This window comes from Phlebotomus papatasi, chromosome 3, assembly GCF_024763615.1.
Source record: "Phlebotomus papatasi isolate M1 chromosome 3, Ppap_2.1, whole genome shotgun sequence".
Taxonomy (NCBI): domain Eukaryota; kingdom Metazoa; phylum Arthropoda; class Insecta; order Diptera; family Psychodidae; genus Phlebotomus; species Phlebotomus papatasi.
This window is the reverse complement of record NC_077224.1, coordinates 40,465,764-40,487,766: the sequence shown is the minus strand read 5'-3', so window position 1 is coordinate 40,487,766 and position 22,003 is coordinate 40,465,764. Positions and strand designations below refer to the sequence as shown.

The following is a 22,003-nucleotide window of genomic DNA, read 5'->3' as shown; positions in this document are numbered from 1 at the left end:
ATATGTCTATCTCTCTCTTTTGCACTCTTCTTCTTTTATACGTCAGAGCAAATTCAATTTAGATTAAGATAGATTTAGATTTAGATCTATTTATTTAGATTTAGATAGATTTAGATCAGGGTAAAAACTTTTGGACACTGACCAAAATATTGAAACAAGTTTTCCTTGGAACAAATGCCTATCTCTCTCTTGCACTCTTCTTCTTTTAAACGTCACAACAAATTCAATTTAGATTAAGATAGATTTAGATTTAGAGCTATTTATTTAGATTTAGATAGATTTAGATCACGGTAAAAACTTTTGGACACTGACCAAAATATTGGAACTAGTTTTCCTTGGAACAATTTTTTTTGGAATCGATTTGCACCTAGAAAAGATATTTTTTTGTTCCAAAAAGTTTTCTTTACAGTTTTGTTATGAAGTGCAGTTACAATTTTGTTAGAGTTGTCTTTTGGAACCGTTTTGATACAGTGGAATGTCTACAAATTTGAGTTGATTTCGTTTTATACAAATTTGTCCCTGAAATTTGGAACAGAATTTGTTGCACTCGGCTGTTTTGTTCCCACTGTGAGGAATAAATTGGTACATATTTTTTATAACAATATTATTCCTACATCTGTAACATATTTGTTCCAAAAATTTTCGGTGTCTGTGGACGAGGTAATTTTTGGAACGAAATTGTTACTCATATGGGGAATCTCTTTGTTCCCATTGTCGGGAACAAGTCCGTGTAAGTGATTTCGTTTTACAGTTAAGGCCTATACTTCAGTCGAAATGGATTTCGGTGGCGAAAGTTCATAAGGAACATCAAATAAGAATCAACTTGAGAGTGTTTTATACAGACGCGTGCATGACGAAATCATATGAGAGTGCTGGCAGCAGGAGGGGAAGGGAATTTTGAATTAAAAAAGTGAAACCATGTAGCACGAAAATTGCCACAGATTTGGCGTCCTCCTCGCTTTTTTGGTGACGGGGGACTAAGTGTGAGAGGAGGAGGGATACGATTTTTTATACTAGACGAGCTATTTATTGCAACAAATTCGTTACTAATATTGGGTATCTTTTTGTTCCTCCTAGAAGGTACAAATTTGTTCCAAACATTTTCGGTGTCCGTGGATGAGCTACATTTTGGAACAAATTCGTTACTAATATTGAGTATCTTTTTGAGCCTCGTAAAATGAACAAGATTGTGCCAAAAATTATGGTGTCCGTGGACTAGCTAATTTTTGGATCAAATATGTGGCGAAATTTTCTATTGTGACACAACGATTTTTGATTTATGATTTTGCTTTAATTATTAAATCATTATCTAAAATATTTTCAGGAGAAATGTAAACTATATATTTAACCTTTTCCAGAATTTTTATGTTTTTACCGTTTCGAATTTTTTTAAATTTTATATTTAAGGTAATTGACCAGTAATAGATAATTTTATGTGGATTTTTACTGCCAATTCCTATCGAAATATTGCCTAAGTGCCCTCAAGGGATCTAGTTAAAATCCCTGAAAGTTGCAGCAATGCAGCACAACAAAGATTCTCATGCAATATTTTCTTGTTTCTTTTTATTCTTGCGTCCTAAAGGGGATTATCTGGGGGAGAAAAATGACTTCAATGAACAAGTATTAAAAGCATTCGTCGAATTGCATGATTTCACCAATTTAATCCTGGTACAAGCTTTAAGGTAAGTCACTGATTGTGTGGATAGGGCGGGGTGGTATAAGAGTTAATTGCAGCGGTATTTTCTCAACTGTATTTTGTCGCCCAATGATTTGCAGACAATTCCTCTGGTCCTTCCGGTTGCCAGGTGAGGCCCAGAAGATCGATAGGATGATGGAGTGTTTTGCCCAACGCTACTGCCATCTGAATCCGGACATTTTTACAAATACTGATACATGCTATGTACTCAGTTTTGCCATCATAATGCTCAATACATCACTCCACAATCCATCGGTGAAGGACAAACCCAGCATTGAGCAATTCATTTCGATGAATCGTGGCATCAATAATGGTGGTGATTTGCCACGTGAACTACTCGAATCGCTGTACGAGAGCATCAAGACGGAACCCTTCAAGATACCTCAAGATGATGGAAATGATCTCATGCATACATTTTTCAATCCTGACAAGGAGGGTTGGCTGTGGAAGCAGGGAGGCAGATATAAATCATGGAAGAGACGATGGTTCATCCTCAATGACAATTGTCTGTATTACTTTGAGTATACAGCAGACAAGGAACCACGCGGAATTATTCCACTTGAGAATATATCCGTCCGGGAAATCAGTGATCGCAACAAGCCTCATTGTTTTGAACTGTATGCCTGTGGGGGTGCTGATATCATCAAGGCATGCAAAACGGACTCTGAGGGAAAGGTCAGTATCATATTGTTAATCAACTTCATCTTCTCTCTGTTTCATGCTTTGGGAGATTGAGGAATGTCTCCATCAGACAATTTCTCTTCCAATCCATTTTATTCGGTGATTAGTCACATCATAATGTACATTACTTATGTAATACAATACACATTTATTTACGCGTAATATTTTAGGTAAAATAGGAAAGTATTAAATTCAGAAAAGATTTATTGTTTCGCTGAAGCTTAATCCTTTAAGGACGAGAAGCTTTCCGCTGAGCGAAATTCAATGAAGTCAATTTTCCCTCGATATTTTAGCCTAAATAACAGATTTATCGTTTGAAAAAAAATTTTGCGCATTCCTAGGAATCCTGGAAAACTATGGGTCATATATGACCCAATCGTCCATAGAGGTAAAAAAAAACACAAAATTTTCCAGACAACTGTTTACTCGTTTTCTCTGTTATTTTTGAAGAATAAATAACTTGAATATATTTGTAATAATAAAAGAAATATTTAGAGTACGAGTAAAAATTACAACGATCAAAAATTAATTTTAATAGATTCATTCAATATTTGGTCTCAAAGAATCTTGAAGAGTGGTACACAAAAATAATAATTTTTATCATAAACATGTATTAATGTTTGCTTCATTTTTTATTTTTATAATATTAATCGAAACAATTTCGAGTACTGGTAACACAGAGATAAATGTCGCATGCCTCACAAATACAATTGGTCTTATAATCATTTTTTTCTAATAGCACCATGTGCACCTGCGCCTTTCCTAAGTTTTCTTCAAAACATGTTTCACATTGCTGTGAGTCTGGGAGTTCTTCCGGCGTTGATGCGTTCTCGATGAAGGCATCAAAGTCCACTTCATCCAAGTCTTGTTCCAAGTATATTTTGTCGCTTTCGTTCAGGACAAAATTGTCGCCTGGGCATTATGTGGATGATTTTGTGGTCATTGATCTTGAATTTTTTTTTCATTTTTAAAGTCATCTACAAGAGTAAAAAGTTATGAATTTACAACATTTACGTAGAAGTATTTTATAAATTATCAAAATATTACCTGCTTCAGTCAGTATTTCACTGGGAAATCTCAGCAAAATGATATTATCACAATATTACACGAATAATTGACTATTTTGCGCACACATAAACAAAAACATGAAACATTCTGACCTCAAAAGTTGGAAAATCCATTCGGTATTTTTTTTTACCTTTATGGACGATTGGGTCTTATATGACCCATGAAAATTATAAAGCTTTCCTGAAAATACCAATAAACTATAATTTTTACTTTGTTGAGAAATATTATGTATAGTTATTACAATTTTTAGTCCCAAGAGGGTTTTGCTTAAAAAAAATATTAAAATTATTAAAATTCAAGCGTCAATGTGAAAATTTTAAAATGACGAATTTTGAGCTTAACTAATTTTTATATAGCAAATAGGTGGAAATTTGCAAAAAATATCCTAGATTCCTACATCTTTCTACTTTGTGATTAGGCACAAACATTAGAAAGAAATAACTTCAGGTAGTCAGGAAAAATTATTTTCTCTATGGATCACGGGTGACCCAGTCGTCCTTAAAGGGTTAATTAGAATAAAAAAAGTTTTGTTAAATTGACAAGTGAATTTATCAAAAAACCGTTGTTCCCAACAGAAAAAAGTATTTCGTAAATGTTTGTGAATCCATACTGGTGACTTCCGAAATGTTTGTAAAGCGTATAACCCACAAAAAAGTTCGTAAAAGTTTGTACTTTTTTCACAAAAATTGTTCATAACATGATCACTTGCGGAGCATTTTTTGTTCTTTTACAAACATTGTTCGTACATTTTTTGTTTGGAAAAAAATTACGGAGAAATGACAAAATTTTACGAACATTTTTTGTGTGTTTACGAACATTAAGAGCAAAGGTTTGTAAAAGAACCAAAAAAATGTTTGTCAAGTGATCATGTTCCGAACAATTTTTGTGAAAAAGTACAAACTTTTACAAACTTTTTGTGTGTTACACGATTTACGAGCATTTCGAAAGTCTTCAATAAGAATTCGCAAACATTTACGAACAATTTTACATAATATTTGTTTCTGTACATACAAAATATGGAAAAGTTTTTTTTGTAAAATCAGCGGTCAACTAGATTTCGTTAAAAATTTGTCAAAAGGATGTTTTTCCATACAAAATGTGAGAGAAGGTTTTGTTAAATTGATAAACAACATCCTTTCAACAAAATTTTGACAAAGTCTCTGTGTTTGACAAGCATTTGTTTGACATTACGCAATTATGGCATCTCAAGGGCTCCTGGTGGCCACTACATGAAATTTTTTTGCTCTGAAAAATTGTCTTTTTGAATATTTAGGAAACATTTTCGACTGGAAAGCAAATTATTGCAGTAATTTACCCATTATTACGGCTCTCTTATAAATTTTCTCCGAAATTAATTGTTAATAAGTATCTTTTGCAATTAAACAATTAAATTTTAAAATAAATTTCATGATAATTTGTCTAAAATAATATTTTGAAAAGTTATCTGAGGTTATGTTCGACATAACCTCTAAAAGTAATCGATTAATTTTGTTTTTGTAAAATAAAAAGAGTAAATCTTTATAAATTATCGTTTACATTGTTCGTATCTGTTCCCAATTCTGACATAAAACAGGATTAAATATTTCTGTTCATAAATGCAGATGCGTTAAGGGGTTATGTCGGTTAGGAAGACTAAAAAAGCAATATATATTTTTGCAAAATCTTTTTTTCAATAGAATAAAAAATATATATAATGTTAATTCTTGAGGATATAAATGTACAACATTCAATCTAATGTATATTGCGAAATATATATTAAATGTTGCTTAAACGCCCCACCGCTGATTTTTTTTTTTTTCAAATTTTAAACGAAATTTTCTGAAAATTTACTTTAAATATTGTACTAAATTATGTTTAAAAGTTTGAACTAATGTTTTTTATAGAACCAGAGATATGAGGTTTTGAATTTCGTGAAATTCGACTCCTCATATCTCCGGTTATAATTTTAACGACAGCGAACCCACGCCACTTTTTGTAAACTTCATTGACTACACTGCGAAAAAAAGAGGGTGCGATTAACTTTTTTTCCTCATAACTTTAACACTTTTTAGGTGTAAAAATATATCAACATTTTTTAATGTTAATTTTACACCTTTTGAGGGTAAAATCAACATGAAGAAAGGGTAACTTTAACCCCCAATACACCTAAAAAGCATAATATTTACACCGATTTCGGATCAATACTGCAGGGTAAAATTAACATTAAAAAGGGTAACTAACCCCTAATACACATAAAAAGAGTAATATTTACACCGATTTTGGATCAATACTGCAGCGTAAAATTAACATTTCCGGAGTGTTATTTTAACTTTTTCGGATTTCTCTCAATGTAGTTTCCGAAGGTCTCAAAATCCTAAATAGCAAACAATTTAATTTGTTCTTTTGATTCAAATAGATTAATTCCCCTTAATAGTGCATTTGTAAGTCAAAATTTTCTAAAAATTTTCGACTAATAAGTATCTAGAGAAGTTAAGCCTTATGGCTAAGCCTTAAGTCTGAAGCCCGTATAAATAAACATCAGTTTCAGGAAAGATCGGTAAGCCATGAAATATTCACTTAAAAACTTAGGATAATTTCCAATGATGATTCAGAATGATGATAAGGACTTGGCCTAACACATTTTGGCAAAGTTTGGGGCCGATCGGAGGACATGAGATTTTGTTAGGATTATAAGTTTGTGAGATTGTTAAGAATCTCGCCTTATATGCTATTTTTTAAAGGCATTTTGACTCACGTAACACGTAACCCCTTAAAGTACTTTCATACTTCATAATTTGAAAATTTAGTCCCAGAATTTCCAGTGTATAAAGTTTGACAAGTTTTCAGGTTCTCTTTTTAAGCTAATTTGATATTTTTCATAATAAAAATTACCACAGAAATATTAATGGATATGCTCAGGGCAAAAATGTGCTATTTTAAGGGGTTACGTGGGTCCATCTAAACAAAAAAACAGCATATTTTTCTCTATTTTTTTTTTCAACATAATAAAAAAATTCTTTTATTAAACCTCTTAGGCACATAAAAGTAAAACATTTAAACTAGTTTTTGCAATTTTTATTTAAAAATTTCAAATATACTATCGTTGAGAATTGATTTTCGGAGACCTTTTTGAAAAAAAAACATTCGATTTAGAAGATTTTTCGGAATTGCTTCATCTGATATCCAGAAAACAAATATTTCGTGTTAGCTGATGAGTACTCGAACAAAGAATTTTTGAAAGAAAAAATGAAATTTTGAACCCTTTTTTTACATATTTTACACAATATTAGCGAATCAAAGTATATCGAATTTTTTTGATCTTGGATTTATTTACAGATTAAATCCCCTTGTAAATAAGAGTGTAATTTTAACATGATACAGAATGACTCAACTCTTTAGTAAATTGATGCAAATTTGTAGTGACCAGACTTGGGTGAAAATTGAAGGTTTCACTTTGATATAATTCCCATGCTAATTTTCATGGTGCACTGACAAATGGAGTTCAAGGCAGTTTAGCTTTGGAGAAATCTCCAAATGTTCGATGAACTGTACATTTCTGCTTATGCAATGAACATTTACTGTCTGATATAATATTCAATGGTCTATTGAACAGAAAATTACCAGTAATTGTGGTATAAAATGAAAAAAAAAATTATAAAAAGCCAAATGTGATAATAGACTCAATGGCTTTCTTATTATGTTTGCAATTTTATTTGAACACAAAAAAAAAGATATTTATCATACATAAGAGAGGCTTATCAACCGCAACAGAAGCGTTAAAGCTGATAATTCGCTTATGTATGTTATGCGTGAAATTCACATTCCGGAAAATTATTGTAAATCACATAAATGGAGGAATTCAAGAAAGTTTGTCATAGAATTTGCCTCAGCAGCGGCATTTTGTGTGATGCTTCCTTATTAATTTAAGCATATTTATCAGACAGTTAATTTTGATTTATAAATTTGCAAAATATTGCATTCTTAATTTTATTGAGTTTAAAGTATAATTTCTCTCTATTAGTGCAATCGATCGTAAAATGGTTAATTTAATTCTTTTTATTATAATTAAATTTTCAGTTTAAAACTAATAAAAATTTAACAATATAAAATTGTTTTATGGCTATGAAAACCTCGTTTTTTTTCAATTTAAAAGCTGTTTTATTGCAGTATATATGGATTAAAAATATTGCAATTACTTGTTAATTAACTAATTATATTCTTAACCTAATAAATTCTAAAAATGCAATCAAATATTTTCACCGCATCTGTTCAATGTTCAAATGTTCAGATGTTCAAATGTTCAGAATTTTAATAGGTGTGTGTGATGTGCAGTGCACATGAGAATTTGTCTCCTGAAATTTTTAATTTTTTATAAAAACTGACGCTAAGTGTCGTTTAAAAGCATCTTGGCAAATTATTCTAGTGTTGTTCTATAACCTGTGCGTGAAAAACTGAAAGAATATCACTTATAAAGTGTAAGAATCACAATTTTCGTCCCGGAGGAAATCTCCAGGGGATTTGACAATCTGAACAATGGCCACTAATACAGATGTGTTGCCTTGTGATATCTGCGAGCGAAGAGATTTAAATTTGCAATACATGACCTGTGAATTTTGCGATGCTCTTTCCTATCTGAAGTGTCTTGGTTATGGCGATAAAGAATTTAAAATATGGTCTATGAAAGACGCTATGTGCTTTGTGTGTGATGAGTGCCGAAAAAGCCCCCAGCTGAAGCAGTTTAAGGAGCTGAGGAGGCAGAATGACGTGTTGGAAAAATTCATCTACAAAGTTGATGAACGTTTACAAAGCCAAAGTGTGGAAATCAATGCTATTGGAAATGGAACGGTTTTGGGAAATGATAATCTTAAGCTAGTGCTAAAAAAGGTCTCTGATATCAGTATGGAAATGAGTGCTTCATTGAATGAACTAAAAAAGTGTGTTCAAACAGCTGTTAATTCTAGTCACCAGTGCAAAAGCCCAAGAGTTGAAGTATCTTATGCAAATACCCTGAAACAATCATCGAGTAAATCAGTGTGTGTTATAAAACCAAAGAATGATAAACAAGATCGAAATACCACAAAAAAAGAAATTATGAAAGAGATAAATCCCGTGGATGTGAGTGTATCGGGAATGAGAGGTGTAAGCAGAGGCGGCGTGGCTATAGTGTGTGATACGGCCGAGGCGTTAAATGGTGTCAGGGAAATTGCACAGAAAAAACTAGGAAATCAGTATGATGTCACAGTACCACAGCCTAGGCACCCAAGAATAAAACTAAGTGGCTTGTCGGAAAAACTTGCTGATGATGATCTAGTGAGAATGCTCATTGCCCAAAATGATTTGCCAATCCGAGAGGACGATGTTCGTGTGATCTCAACTTTATCAACAAGAAGAGGAATATTTTTTGACACTATCATTGAAGTTGCACCGCAGCTCTACAATGACCTGATGCAGAGGGAGAGAGTGAAGGTGGGATGGAGCGTATGCTACGTAGCTGATGGAGTAAATGTTAGAAGATGTATAAAATGTTGCTCCTATGGTCATTTTGCCAAAAACTGCAGATTGGACGGGTTTTCTTGCTGTTGGTGTGCTGGAAGCCACGATTCTAAGTTATGTGAAAGTAAAAATAAAAGTGAAGAACATTCCTGTGTAAATTGTAAAAGAGCCAATGAAAAATATGCATTTAAAATGAACACAAATCATCCAGCCAGTAGCAAAGAATGTAAAGTGTATCAGAGGGAGCTGTTGTTACTGAGAGAAAAATTAACCTTTGTATGACAACAAAAATGAATAAAGATAATATTGGGAAGGGTATGCTCACAAACAAAAAATTCTGTGTTATTCAACAAAACATTAGAAGCGTGTCAAGAAACTTTGATCTGCTTTTAGTAACTTTAGAATCAAACTCTTTAAAACCAGATATTTTGTGTTTGACAGAGGTGTGGATTGGTGATGATCATGTTCAGCTATTTGAACTAAAAAACTATTCCCTATTTCACTCCTGCAACAACAATTATCGTGCGGGTGGCGTTTTGTTGTATGTGAGAGATGATCTGTCGTGTGAGCAAATTGACGTCGTTTTCCGGAGTGCTGATGTGGTGTGTCTGGCGGTAACAATGGATCGGGCTCGATTTATATTCCTATGTATCTATCGACTTCATAGTGTAAGGATTAACGTCTTCCTGAATGAACTTGGTGAATGTCTGGAGAATCTGTCCGCGCCCAATTTGTTTGTCGTAGGTGATATAAACATAGACATTTTAAATTCTAATACTTCTGATGATTATGAGAATATTATGGCAGAGCATGGACTGTTGTCTCTAGTCAATGAACCTACTAGAGTCTCACGAGATTCAGCTACGTGTTTGGATCATGTTTACTGCCGAAATTCACCTAGTTTTATAGGAAAAGCTTCTGCTGAGGTGCTTCATTTAGGAGTTACGGATCACTCTATGATTGTTGTTCACTTTGAGGGTGGCACGTGTGATGATTCCGTGGATGAGGGTTCCCGGTCTCCTCCCAGGGTAGAAATTGACTATGATATGCTCAATGACCTTTTGCGCAGGGAATCCTGGGCCGTGATCTATGGTACTTCTGATGTGAATTTTGCTTTTGAAAAATTTTCTGAAATTTTCTGCAATTACTTGGACCGATGTCAGCGGTCAGTCCCATCGTCAAATAGACGTTCGATTCCGATTAAACCATGGATTACGAAATCCTTGTGCAAGAAAATTCACAGGAAGAATATGTTGTTGAAGCTAGCACGCAGGTACCCGCTGAATGAAAGATTGGTTAGTTACAGTAAATCCTACTCCAAGAAAATAAGTAGCGAAATTAAAGCCGCAAAAGAACTGTTTTATGCCTCCAAATTGAGATCCGCTGGGAAGGACCTTCGGCAGTGTTGGAGGATTATGAATGAGCTAACCAATCGTCAAGAGAAAAGGGCTGTGATAAAAAGTGTTATTGCCAGAGATGATACGGTTCTGAGCGAGGGGGTTGCGATCTGCAACGAAATGAATGCGTATTTTTCAACAATCGTTGGTGAGCTCACATCGGGTCTTTCGATGGATGCGACGCGTCCACCTATCGGAGGTTCTGTTAGTGAAGGATCCTTCTTTGCTGCTCCCACGACGTCTTTTGAAATTTTTAACATTATAATGTGCTCAAAAAATAAATGTGCCCCTGGCCTAGACAAAATCTCAAATTTTATATTAAAGCGAGTGTCCTACAATATTGTCGATATACTTTCGCATATGATAAACATGTCACTTGAGACTGGAGTGTTCCCGAATTGTCTGAAAACAGCATTGGTAGTCCCTGTATTTAAGAGAGGTGACAAAAGGGTTCTCAACAACTATAGACCCATTACACTCGTCTCAGCGATCTCAAAAATTATGGAGAGGGTAGTATATGTCAGGATGTATGGTTTCTTGTGTTCGAGCGATGCCCTTTCAGATAGGCAGTTTGGTTTCCGCGGTGGACTTGGTTGTGAAGACGCGATAGGAAGACTCATTGGTGAATTAAATGATTCGCTGAACTCCTCGCCCGGAGTGCACACCTCTGCTCTCTTTATAGACATCACCAAGGCTTTTGACTCTGTGAATCAGGAACTCCTATTGGTCAAGCTGGAGAGAATGGGATTCCGGGGAGTACCGTTGAGCTGGCTGAGGACGTATCTCGTGGGACGGGAGCAGCGGGTGCGAATGTGTGGAGGATACGTAAGTGACCCACTGCCTTGTCACTTTGGTGTTCCGCAGGGTTCGGTGCTCGGACCATTGCTGTTCCTTGTATATGTCAATGATCTACTGGAGAGTGGCCTAAATGGATCAATGACTGCGTATGCCGATGACATGGCTCTGCTCTATTCTGGGAGTTCCGAGAATATTGTTTGTGATGCAATGATTGAGGACCTTGATCTCATTCGAGCTTGGTTGGACGCGCATGGAATGGTGATGAGCACAAAAACCGTTCTCATGAACTTTGGACGTCCGTCCCCCACACTTCGCTATCTTGTGTGCCACTCTCCAAACTGTTGCAGGGGTATCGGTGCCTGTTTGCAGAATTGCATTGGCATTCACCGGGTCCCGCAGTTCAAATATCTCGGAATTGTCCTTGACTCTGCATTAACATGGCAGCCACATGTAGATAAAATAAAGACTACCGTAAGGCAGGTCACAAGGCAAATTTATGTCCTACGGGCTTCATGTGCGCCACCCCTTGTGAGGTCATTTTACTTTGCCCTAATAGAATCGAGACTTCGGTATGGCATAGTTTTCTGGGGAAATTCCTGCAAATCATACATGAAGCGGCTTCAGGTTGCTCAGAAGTCTGCTATTAGAGTGATGTCTCATGTGGGGAGTAGGGAGCATACCCGGCCATTGTTTCAGCAGCTGAAGGTCTTGCCAGTGCAACATCTCTACCTGTTTAAGGTTACTGAAATGTTCTTTGACAGGAGCGGTCATGGCCACCTCTTTGTCAGGGTGAGAGCTTCGGGAAGAAGGAGGGAGCTCTGTGTGGTGCCCAGGCCAAGAACAGTGGGATATGCACGATCTGTGAACTTCTCGGCTCCCCTGATCGTCAACAACTTGGCATCGCGTTTTCCTGTGCTGACATTGGATATCGTCAGGTCCTGGCTCTACGCTGCGGACTCTGAGGAAGTCGAAAGGATGCTGAAATCTACGTATGTGTGATGTGACCTTGTGTTTAAAAGTGTTTTCGAACTGTACCAATCCACACCAAGTGAACTTTTATGTAGATTTTGTAGCTCGTCTGACTGTCAAATAGAAAGCCAAACAGCCTCTATGGCTAGGTTTTTTCTTAATTTCTCTCTCTGTCTCTGTGAGCATACCCTCCTCCGCATTCAGTGACATACGTGCAAATGTATGATCACAAAATATACAACCTGAGAAGGGATTTTCCATCGTTTTCATCCCGGAGTAGGTTGGAACCAACGCTAAGACGGCGATGGCCGCACGGGGGGTGGGTCAAAAAAGAAATAGAGAGATGATAATAAATAAATAATAATAATAAAATAATAATGTGGAAGAGCACAATATGATTTTGATGGCAAAGTGGATTGAGAAAAAAATAAACAAACAGCTAAGAGGTTATGTTAAAATAACATTTTTTTCCTTTTATGTACGGCCCAGTTATGCAAGAAACAAAACCTAATAACAATATTGCTAGAAATAATACAACCTATAAAAAATCTCAAATTCTCCACAAATTCTCTCAAATATAATAAACAATACAAACAACAATCGTTCACTTATTTTTAGGGAATTATTCACTAATAGTTTAATTTGGAATGTTAGGTTATGTTATACATAACCTGAAAAGTCGAAACACAATTTTTTAAGTCACGAAAATAATTACATTCAATTGAATATTTGGAGGGTATAGATAACATTTCTCAGTCTTAAAATCCCAATGAGCACGAAATGCTAACCGATTTCAATTCAGCTGAAAACATACGAAATACGTATTTTCATCTGAATTCTCTTAACCTTAAAACGACACTCGCGAGGTAGTGTTATTTCCAAATATTTGGTTAGCACTTTTTATTCAAGAACTGCTGACTGGTCAGCATATTATTGCTGATCAACTCAGTAAAAATATGTTGAAAACGCTGCATTCTTCAGCTGACTGTGCTTCATATGAAGTTCATTTGCCCTAAATTAAGAAATATAGATTTAGAGATATTCTTTACGATAATGTTAAGGAACTACCGCAGAAAAATGTTTTTAAGTGTTTATTCAGACTCCATACAAAACTTTCTTTACATATCCAGCGAAACCTTTGGATAAAAAAGCAGCGTTTGCAGCATATTTTTGCTGAGTCAATTAGCAAAAATATGCTGACTGGTCAACAGTTCTCGAATACAAAGTGTTAACCAAATTCAGCTGAAAATACATATGTTTGCAGCTGAATTGAAAGCGGAGTACTGCTGACCGGTCAGCATAATTTTGCTGATCGACTCAGTAAAAATATGCAGAGAACGCTATTTTGTTCAGCTAACTGTTTTCATTGGGTATCTTCGAATCTTCGGATTTGAGGAACTTGACTGTATATTACAATTTTAATTATTTGAAGAAGTGAAAATTCGATTTGGCTTATTTATTTCAATTAATATGCCTTCGGCACACCTTTCAGCTCAATATGATATCATGAAATTAAAATTCGCTTCCCTGTCTTTCTCAGAAAATTTGCATAAATCTAACCCTGTCTTTCATTCTCAAAATTAGATTGAACTAAATTGAATTTGGTTTGATGTTTAAAAGAAGAAGAAGAGTGTGAAAGAGTAGGATAGACATATGCAAAGCTTTTAAGAAAGAAAGGGATGTGAATTTTGACTTTATGAAATATTTCTGATCTAAAAGGTGTTGCGGAGCTAAAAAGCAAGAACTTAATAAAAGTCAAAAACTTTAAAGAAAATCTAATATCTCTTTTCTAAACTTTGCAGAATCAATTGTATTTGATCCTTATTTGAAAACTCAAACTAGTAAAAGACTTTTAACTGTTGATTTTTATAATTAAAGCTAATTTTCCTAAACTTGGAACGACATAACCTTTTTTGCCAATGACAGATCGAAGTCCATAACCTCAAATTGGTTTAATATTTAAAGAATTTCGAGCTCAAAAATATCAGCAGATTCTCAAGTAATTTGTAAAAGATTTCAAATAATGAAATATCCAGGAAAATTTACTTTTGGAAGAGAAATTTTGAGTTTTGATAATTAAAAATGACTTTTGTTAGGCAAAGTCACTTTCAACGAAACTCAATTTCTTGTCTAATTCTGTGTTTTTTTTTAATTTATCGCATTTTGTTCTCATGTAAGCAAATTAGAAATTTTAGGGAGAAATAATTTCCGGATGAAAATGACAATATTGTAAAGTGAGGTTATGTTAGGGGATAACCTTCAATTGAAACAATATCAAAGGACAATTCCCTTCTAAATTATTAAATATTGAGGTTCTGCTTACAGCCTTTTCGGACCCAAATGTAATTCATTTCAACGGGTTACGTTCTTTTGAGGTTATTTCTTAACATAACCCAACTTTTCACATAACCTCCAGCTTATTTAATGAATTTTTTGCTCACTGACATAGGGTAAATTAAGCTAATTCAAAACCTGCTTCAAATGGAAATTTTTTGCTACTCCAAATGGAAACGTCACTTTTTTTATGATAAATACAGTACTAAATTGCTATATTTATATATTTTCTATATCTCAGTTTCATTATTTAGTCAATTTTGCTCTAAATAAAGCGAAAATCCATTCATATTCACAAATTTTAATATTTTAATTTCTCAAAAAAATTAAATGTGTACCTTTTCACCATTGAAGTTTTCATGTATCGACCATGTTTTCCAATGAAAAACACAATAAAGTGACTGGTTTATTAGTTTGTTTAACATTTATGTCATATTTTCTGGCTAATTTTAGTTAAATTAAGTGCTAATCTTTATTGTTAATGGTACATGAAGTTTTCAAATGAAATAATTACCTATTTCGTGAACAAAAAGGGTTTTTCTGAAGTGTCTGCAAATGCTTCAATAGGAAACCCCGGAAATATTATTTTTTTTGGAGAGATTTTTTTATTATATTAGATGGGAAAGGAGAAAAGATCAGGAATAAGAACAAATCCTGCACTCAAGAGCAACTCAACAAGGTTTTGAAGCCTTTCGTCGCGGTTTCACTTACACTGTTTGTCTCCAATTACATAGAAACTTTCCCTTGTTTCCATTTGGATTAATTTGTTTCCAATAGAAGCATTTTACGCTCGCGTAATTTTACTTCACTAAGAAAAAAAGAGTGCGATTAACTTTTTTTTCCTCATAACTTTTTAACATTTTTTACATAACATTTTTTAGGTGTTAAAAATATATTAACATTTTTTTTAATTTTACACCTTTTTAAGGGGAAAATTAACATGAAAAAGGGTTAATTTAACCCCTAATACACCTAAAAAGGGTAATATTTACACCGATTTCGGTGTAAATAATATGAATGCAGGGTAAAATTAACATTTCCAGAATTTCATTAATTAATCAAGGAGCAAATTTATGTAACTCTCTTTAGAAAAATATGAACTTAATGCGTTGAATCTTCTATCAAAGTTAAAGCGTCTGGAAATGGTTTTAAATTAGGACATTTACAATACATCAAAAAATATTGCATATTTTAGAGAAGATAATTTATAAAGTTCATTTTCCTTTCAAATGCACATTTGCATTTTAATAGTGGTATTCTGTGCGAGCAATTTTTTATTTATACTGATTCCACTTGACTTTAAGTGAAACAATTCATATTGAGAATTGTGTTTGTGGCTAGATAAATGCAAATTTCATCCATGAATGATGCTATTCTTGGAGTCAATCTGAGAAGTATTTATTTTGCGAATAAACTTCCATTGAAGATTGTTTATGGGGTAACTTTTATTCTTGCTTTTATTGCATGTGAATGCTTATTCAAGATTTCCTTCAAAATCCAATTTCAAATGACGTGATAATATTTTGAAACACTAAATTTTATGATATTTTCCTTGATGTCTCTTTGATGGGCAAAAATCAATTGAATTACTGCGTGAGATTTTAATTGATTTGGAAATGGCGTACAAACACGAAAGTGAAGGGGCTGCTTGAGAAATCCTTGAAAGAGAGAGAGAAAGTTCTAAATCTTCTTTCGTGTTGCAAAAAGAAAAAAACAACAAGAAAAATTGAGAAGCAATAGCAAGAATATTTTCAAGTCTCGCAAAACTTGAAGAATAATGACCTCTAAGCTTTCACTGAGAAGCCACATATTGAATATTTATTGTGGTTTACTGGCCTGGAACCGATGGGAAAATCGATTTTGAAACAATTCACATTAATATTAATTGAAAATTGATACATTCCCCCTGTTTATATCTTAAGAGATATCTTTTGGCAAAAGGCTGGGCAGCAATGCTAAAATATTGACGTAGAAAAATAAAATATTTAACAAGAGTGAGTAATAAATTAGTTGGACGTGATTTTTGTGCTACTAAGCGACTGTAATAAATTTTACTGTTCTAAATTAACCCTAAGAGCTAAATTGAGAAAAATAATCGTAGAAATGTAAGATTTTTGAGGTTATGGAGAGGAATTCTTAAAAGCAATTGCATCATAAATGTTTATTTAGCGTAGATCTATTATATATTTGTAGGAAAATTGTACAAAAACGATTTAAGTTCAAAATCTTAAGTACAACTGATAGAGACAAAGATATTTAAATTTAACATTTTAGAGGTTATGACTAGATAGTTTAGGGAACCTCTGTATAATTTCCAGCTATGATATTTCAATTCTTGAAATCTTATTGTATTTTATGTAACAGTTGCTTTAAGCGAAAAGAATTCTAAATAAAATAATAAAATGAGGTGTAGTTAGTTTGAAGAGTTATCTGCAATTTTTAGGTTATGTTGAACATAACTTTCATTAATTTAATTAATATGTTGTAAGATAAAAATGTACTTAATAAGACCATCAGAGGACTTTATGACCACTGATTCATTCAAGATATGAAATAGTTCGTTTATTTCAAATGAATCAAATTCTAACTTCGGATACATTAAATTGTAAATTTAAACTTTGAGGTTAGAATTATGCATAATCTCGAATTCTTGAATAAGTAACTACTGAATAAAAATATGACCTACGTTTTTGCATCTGTTTATTAGTAAGAATTTTGATTTCTTTAAACATTACCTTACCTCTTCTAAAAATATTTAATATCAAAAAAGTAAATTGTTGAGGTTAAAAAACTTGTCAACAGTTGGTGAGACTTCTTACTTCTTTATTCACGTAATTTTATTGTAAAATTTTATTTTTATATTTGTTTTCGTAAAATTGTTGATGTTTGAATTTATTTCTAATGAAAATGCAATAGAAGCTATATTTGAAGAACTAAAAAGTAATAATGAGTTATGTTAATGGAGTTGGAAATATCAAACTATGGGAAATTGACTGTATTTTAGGTTATGTTGTACAAAAAATTTCATTTCTAAATAATTTTGTACTCATACAGGACACCTAATAAGTAGTTCAGGCGTTGGTAAGGATTACTAAAGTAGTTATTCCGATTTTGAGGTTTCATTTGAAATTTTCGTGTAACTACAGTTTCATCTTTTAAGTGTTTGAGACAATTTTATCATTAAATGAAGATCTTTTGGGCTACTATGGTGAAAACGAAAGAATATGGAAAGATGATTTAAATCTTTGAGTGCAGAAATTATCAATAATTCACTATAATTCTAATTCACTACTTATTCCTCAAGATCCGTTAACTCTAACCTCACACTAATAAAAATGTGTAATTTATAACACTATAATGGCGTGAAATCGTACTTGTGGTTTTAATTACTCCTATTGTCGTTTAGTTATAGTGTATTATACACATTAATATAGTGTAAAATTTTGTGTCATCCAAATTTGTTGAATCCACGAACAAAAATTGTTGAATTTCATTTAAGACGTATACTTCAGTCGAGATGCTTTTAATTAACCAAAATTCTTATAAAATATCAATAATATTCACATGGATACGAGTATCGCATTATACAGAGTGAAAAGTATTTGAAAAATTGTTAGGGTAAATGTCCTAATTCAAAACCATTTCCGGACGCTTTAACTTTGACAGAAGATTCAACGCATTAAGTTCATATTTTTTCTGAAGAGAGTTACATAAATTTTCTCCTTGACTCTTCTAGAATGCCAGTGTTTAGTGTTTTATATAATTTGAAAACTTCTTAAATACAAGAAAAATATGCGAGTGTAAAATGCTTCTATTGGAAACAAATTAATCCAAATGGAGACAAGTGAAAGTTTCTAATTGGAGACAAACAATGTAAGTGAAACCGCCACGAAAGGTTTCCAAAACTTTATTAAGTTGCTCTTGTGTGCAGGATTTGTTCTTATTCCTGGTCTTTTCTCCTTTCCCATCTAAAACAATAAGAAAATCTCTTCAAAAAAATCATATTTCCGGGGTTTCCTATTGAAGCATTCGCAGACACTTCTGAAAAACCCTTTATCTTCACGAAATAGATAATTATTTCATTTGAAAACATCACGTACCGTTAACTATAAAGATTTGCACTTAATTTAACTAAAATTAGCCAGAAATATGACATAAATGTTAAACAAAACGAATAAAAAACAGTCACTTTATTGCGTTTTTCATTGGAAAACATGGTCGATCTATGAAAAATTCAATGGTGAAAAGGTACACTTTTAATTTTTCTGAGAAATTAACAAATTAAACTTTGTGAATATGAATTGATTTTCGCTTTATTTGGAGGAAAATGAACTAAATAATGAAACTGCTATAGAAAATATATAAATATTATATAATAATTTAGTACTGTATTTGTCATGAAAACAGTGACGTTTCCATTTGGAGTAGCAAAAAATTTCCATTTGAAGCAGGTTTTGAATTAGCTTAATTTACCCTAGTAAGTGTTTGCGAATTCCTAATGGGAACTTACGAAATGCTCGAAAATCGTATAAACTTATTAAAAAGTTCGTATTTCTTCACAAAAATTGTTTGTAGAATGCTCAGTTGACGAGCTTGTTTTTGTTCTTTTACAAGCATTTGTTTGTACCTTTTTGTTTGTATGGCGAAATTTTACGAAAAAATGACTAAATTTTATGAACATTTACGAAAAAAATGTTACTAAAAGAACAAAACGCTGATAAAATGCTCGTAAAGTGATCATGTTTCGAGCAATGTTCGTGAAAAAGGTACAAACTCTTGCGAAGTTTTAAATGGATTTAACGAGTTAGGAGCATTTCGTAAGTTTTTAGTAGTAGACACAAATATTTACAAAGAATTTTATGAAATTTTTTTGTGTAGAGAGCATTTTTAGTTCAAGAAAAAATACTAAAAATAATATGATAAATTCAAAAATAAATGCAAAAGATTGGATTCAAAATTAAATAATATTAACATTATCCAAGTCAATTTTTTTTAGGAACTTTAAATTCAAAAATTTTAACATAAAAAAAATTGAATTGAACTATTACTACAATTTCTTTTTCACTATGTAATTAATTTGCTTTAACGACTTTTGTTGAATACTTTTGCAAACATATTGACGGCTCAAAATAAGACTCGAACAACTCTAATTTTTACAAAACTTGTTTTTTTAGGTATTCCTGGAGACTCAACCTTCCATGCGAATATTGTACCTGGAAGTTTATTATTGTCTTATTCTCTCAGTACATAAAATTTCAGTTTAAAATTGTTCTCCTGCGAAATTGACTATTTCCAAGTTGTTGAAGCCTTATTCTAAGCCATCGATATGAGCCCTATAATGCGAGATTTTTAACGGTTTTTATTTCCATTTGAGGCTGTTATAAATGCAACCAGTGGCCGTCACAACAGAAGTTTAGTACTTATGTAAAGTGCTCAAATATAAATTATAATAGAAAATATATAAAACTTACCTCTGAGCCATAATTTACGGAAAGAAATTATTTCCAATTACTTCTCTTATTTAAGATAATTTTTCAATGTGAGGTTATGTTTGTCATAACCTAAAAATTTTTAATTGAAGAAAAAGAAATCCGATGTGGCTCTATTCAAAGGAAAAACATGATGTTAATTTATCATTATAACTATGTTGAATAGCCGAGAATGTACAAAGCAATGACTTAATGTTTCATCTGAAAAATCTTTGACCAAGAGGTTAGTTTCAAATTTTCAATAGCGTTTATAACCTCAAAAGTTTTGGGAAATCGAAGGAATATTCTGTTTGAAATTTTTATCAGCAATTCTGGATCTTGTAAAGAAACGTCTTGACTGAAAAAGTGTCTGGTATTAAGGTTTGATAAGTTTTTAATTAATACAAATTTAAAAACTTATCAAACCTTAATTCCAGACACTTTTTCAGTCAAGACTTTTCTTTTCAATATCCAGAATTGCTGATAAAAATTTCAAACAGAATATTTATTCGATTTTTCAAAATTTTTGAGGTTATATGGACGCTATTGAAAATTTGAAACTAACCTCTTGGTTAAAGAATGAAAATTTTTTGAGGTTATGTCGAAATAATTTGATTTTTAGGGATTATTAGATGAAGGCTGCAGAATTTCACAAAATTTAATTTGGTAAATAAGATTCAAAAAAACCACGGAAATTTTAAATTAATTACACTTGGCACTTTTTTACATGGAATACGGTGTAATTTAATATCAATGATTGGTTTTATTTCTGCCTATATTTCATGTTGTCTCCTTTGTCTTTTCAGGTTGTTGAGGGAAAGCACACGGTCTATCGGATGTCAGCGGCCACGGAGGAGGACAAACAAGAGTGGATCAAATGTCTCACACAGTCCATCAGTCACAGCCCCTTCTACGATATTCTCGTTCAGCGCAAAAAGAAAGCACTGACCAAAAGCTAATGGGATGGGGATCTTTTGTACTCGGGAGCTTTCCATCCATGGGACACATCGTCGAATGGAGATTTGTGAGAAAAAGTGAAAGGTATTCTTAAGAATTTATTTTGGAAAATAATTTGGTTTTTTCCACTTTCCTCCTTTTTTCTTTCAAATCACACCTTTTGCACTTTGATTTGAGGCATAAAGTGTCGATTGAAAAATGAAAAAGAAATTAAAAAAAAAAAAGAAAAAGTAAAAGAAGGAGCAAAATATTCCTTTACAAGCAATATCTGTGGAACAACTTTTGAAATAGTGAAGTTAAATTAATTGTGACATTTTTAACCATCTTTACAAAAATGGAAAAAGAAAATAGAAGATTGAGGTTAATTTTTTTTAGATAATTTATGGTTATAATTACAGTAAATTTAGTTATTTCTTGATTACACAAACAAAAAGTCATATACAAATTTATTTATTATTAAAAGAAAAATGAAAATCAAATTTATTAAATTGAGAATCTAAGGTAAAAATAATTGTAACATGAAGAATGCACAAAAGTTGCGGAACAATTTGTATAATTTTTTTGTAGATAGTGAGAAGAAGAAAAAAAGATGAAAAATTGTCGTTGATAAATTAGAAAATAAAACGCCATTTTGAAGCTATATTTACTTTTATTTTTTATATCCGTGTTGTACAATTCAACGCTAACAGTGTGAGAATTTTTCATTTTTTCCATCAGTTTCTTTTTCTCCATTTATCCTTTCAATAATTCTATTTTTTTTACCCATTTCATTTGGATTTTTTTCTCTATAAGGTTTCATCTCAAATTAATTTTTCTTCATCTCTTTTTTTATTCATCTCTTGGTCCATAATCAGCATGTAGAACAAACCATATTTATTTCTTTATCATGTTTTTTTTTCTTTTCATTATTATATTTAGTCCTTAGGGCTCTACAGTAGTATTCAAATATCTTAATTATTTACATGTAAATTCATTCTTTTTCTTCTTAATTGGGGTGTCATGGTGTGATTGGGTCTCATTCTTTTATTTGACTGAGAGGTTATTTATAAATGTGAGGTTATGTTGGATCTAACCTCAAAAAATCGAGAAGCATTTTGGGTTGCAGACAATCAGAAATTTCAATTTGAAATCTGGATTTTATAGCAATCCAGCAAATTCTGTAC

At 32.5% G+C, this 22,003-nt stretch overlaps 1 protein-coding gene across 4 annotated transcripts in view; it reads left to right on the top strand.

The window, feature by feature from the left end:
* Positions 1 to 21,480, top strand: part of LOC129805672 (cytohesin-1) — a 50,500-nt gene extending 29,020 nt beyond the window's left edge. For all 4 annotated transcript variants that reach the window (XM_055853720.1, XM_055853718.1, XM_055853719.1 and 1 more), the window contains 3 exons: positions 1,583 to 1,682; positions 1,777 to 2,371; positions 20,690 to 21,480. In XM_055853720.1, coding sequence (XP_055709695.1) covers positions 1,583 to 1,682; positions 1,777 to 2,371; positions 20,690 to 20,842 — 848 coding nt within the window. In that variant the 3' untranslated portion in view covers positions 20,843 to 21,480. The remainder of the gene's footprint in view (positions 1 to 1,582; positions 1,683 to 1,776; positions 2,372 to 20,689) is intronic.
* The last annotated feature ends 523 nt before the right edge of the window (positions 21,481 to 22,003 follow it).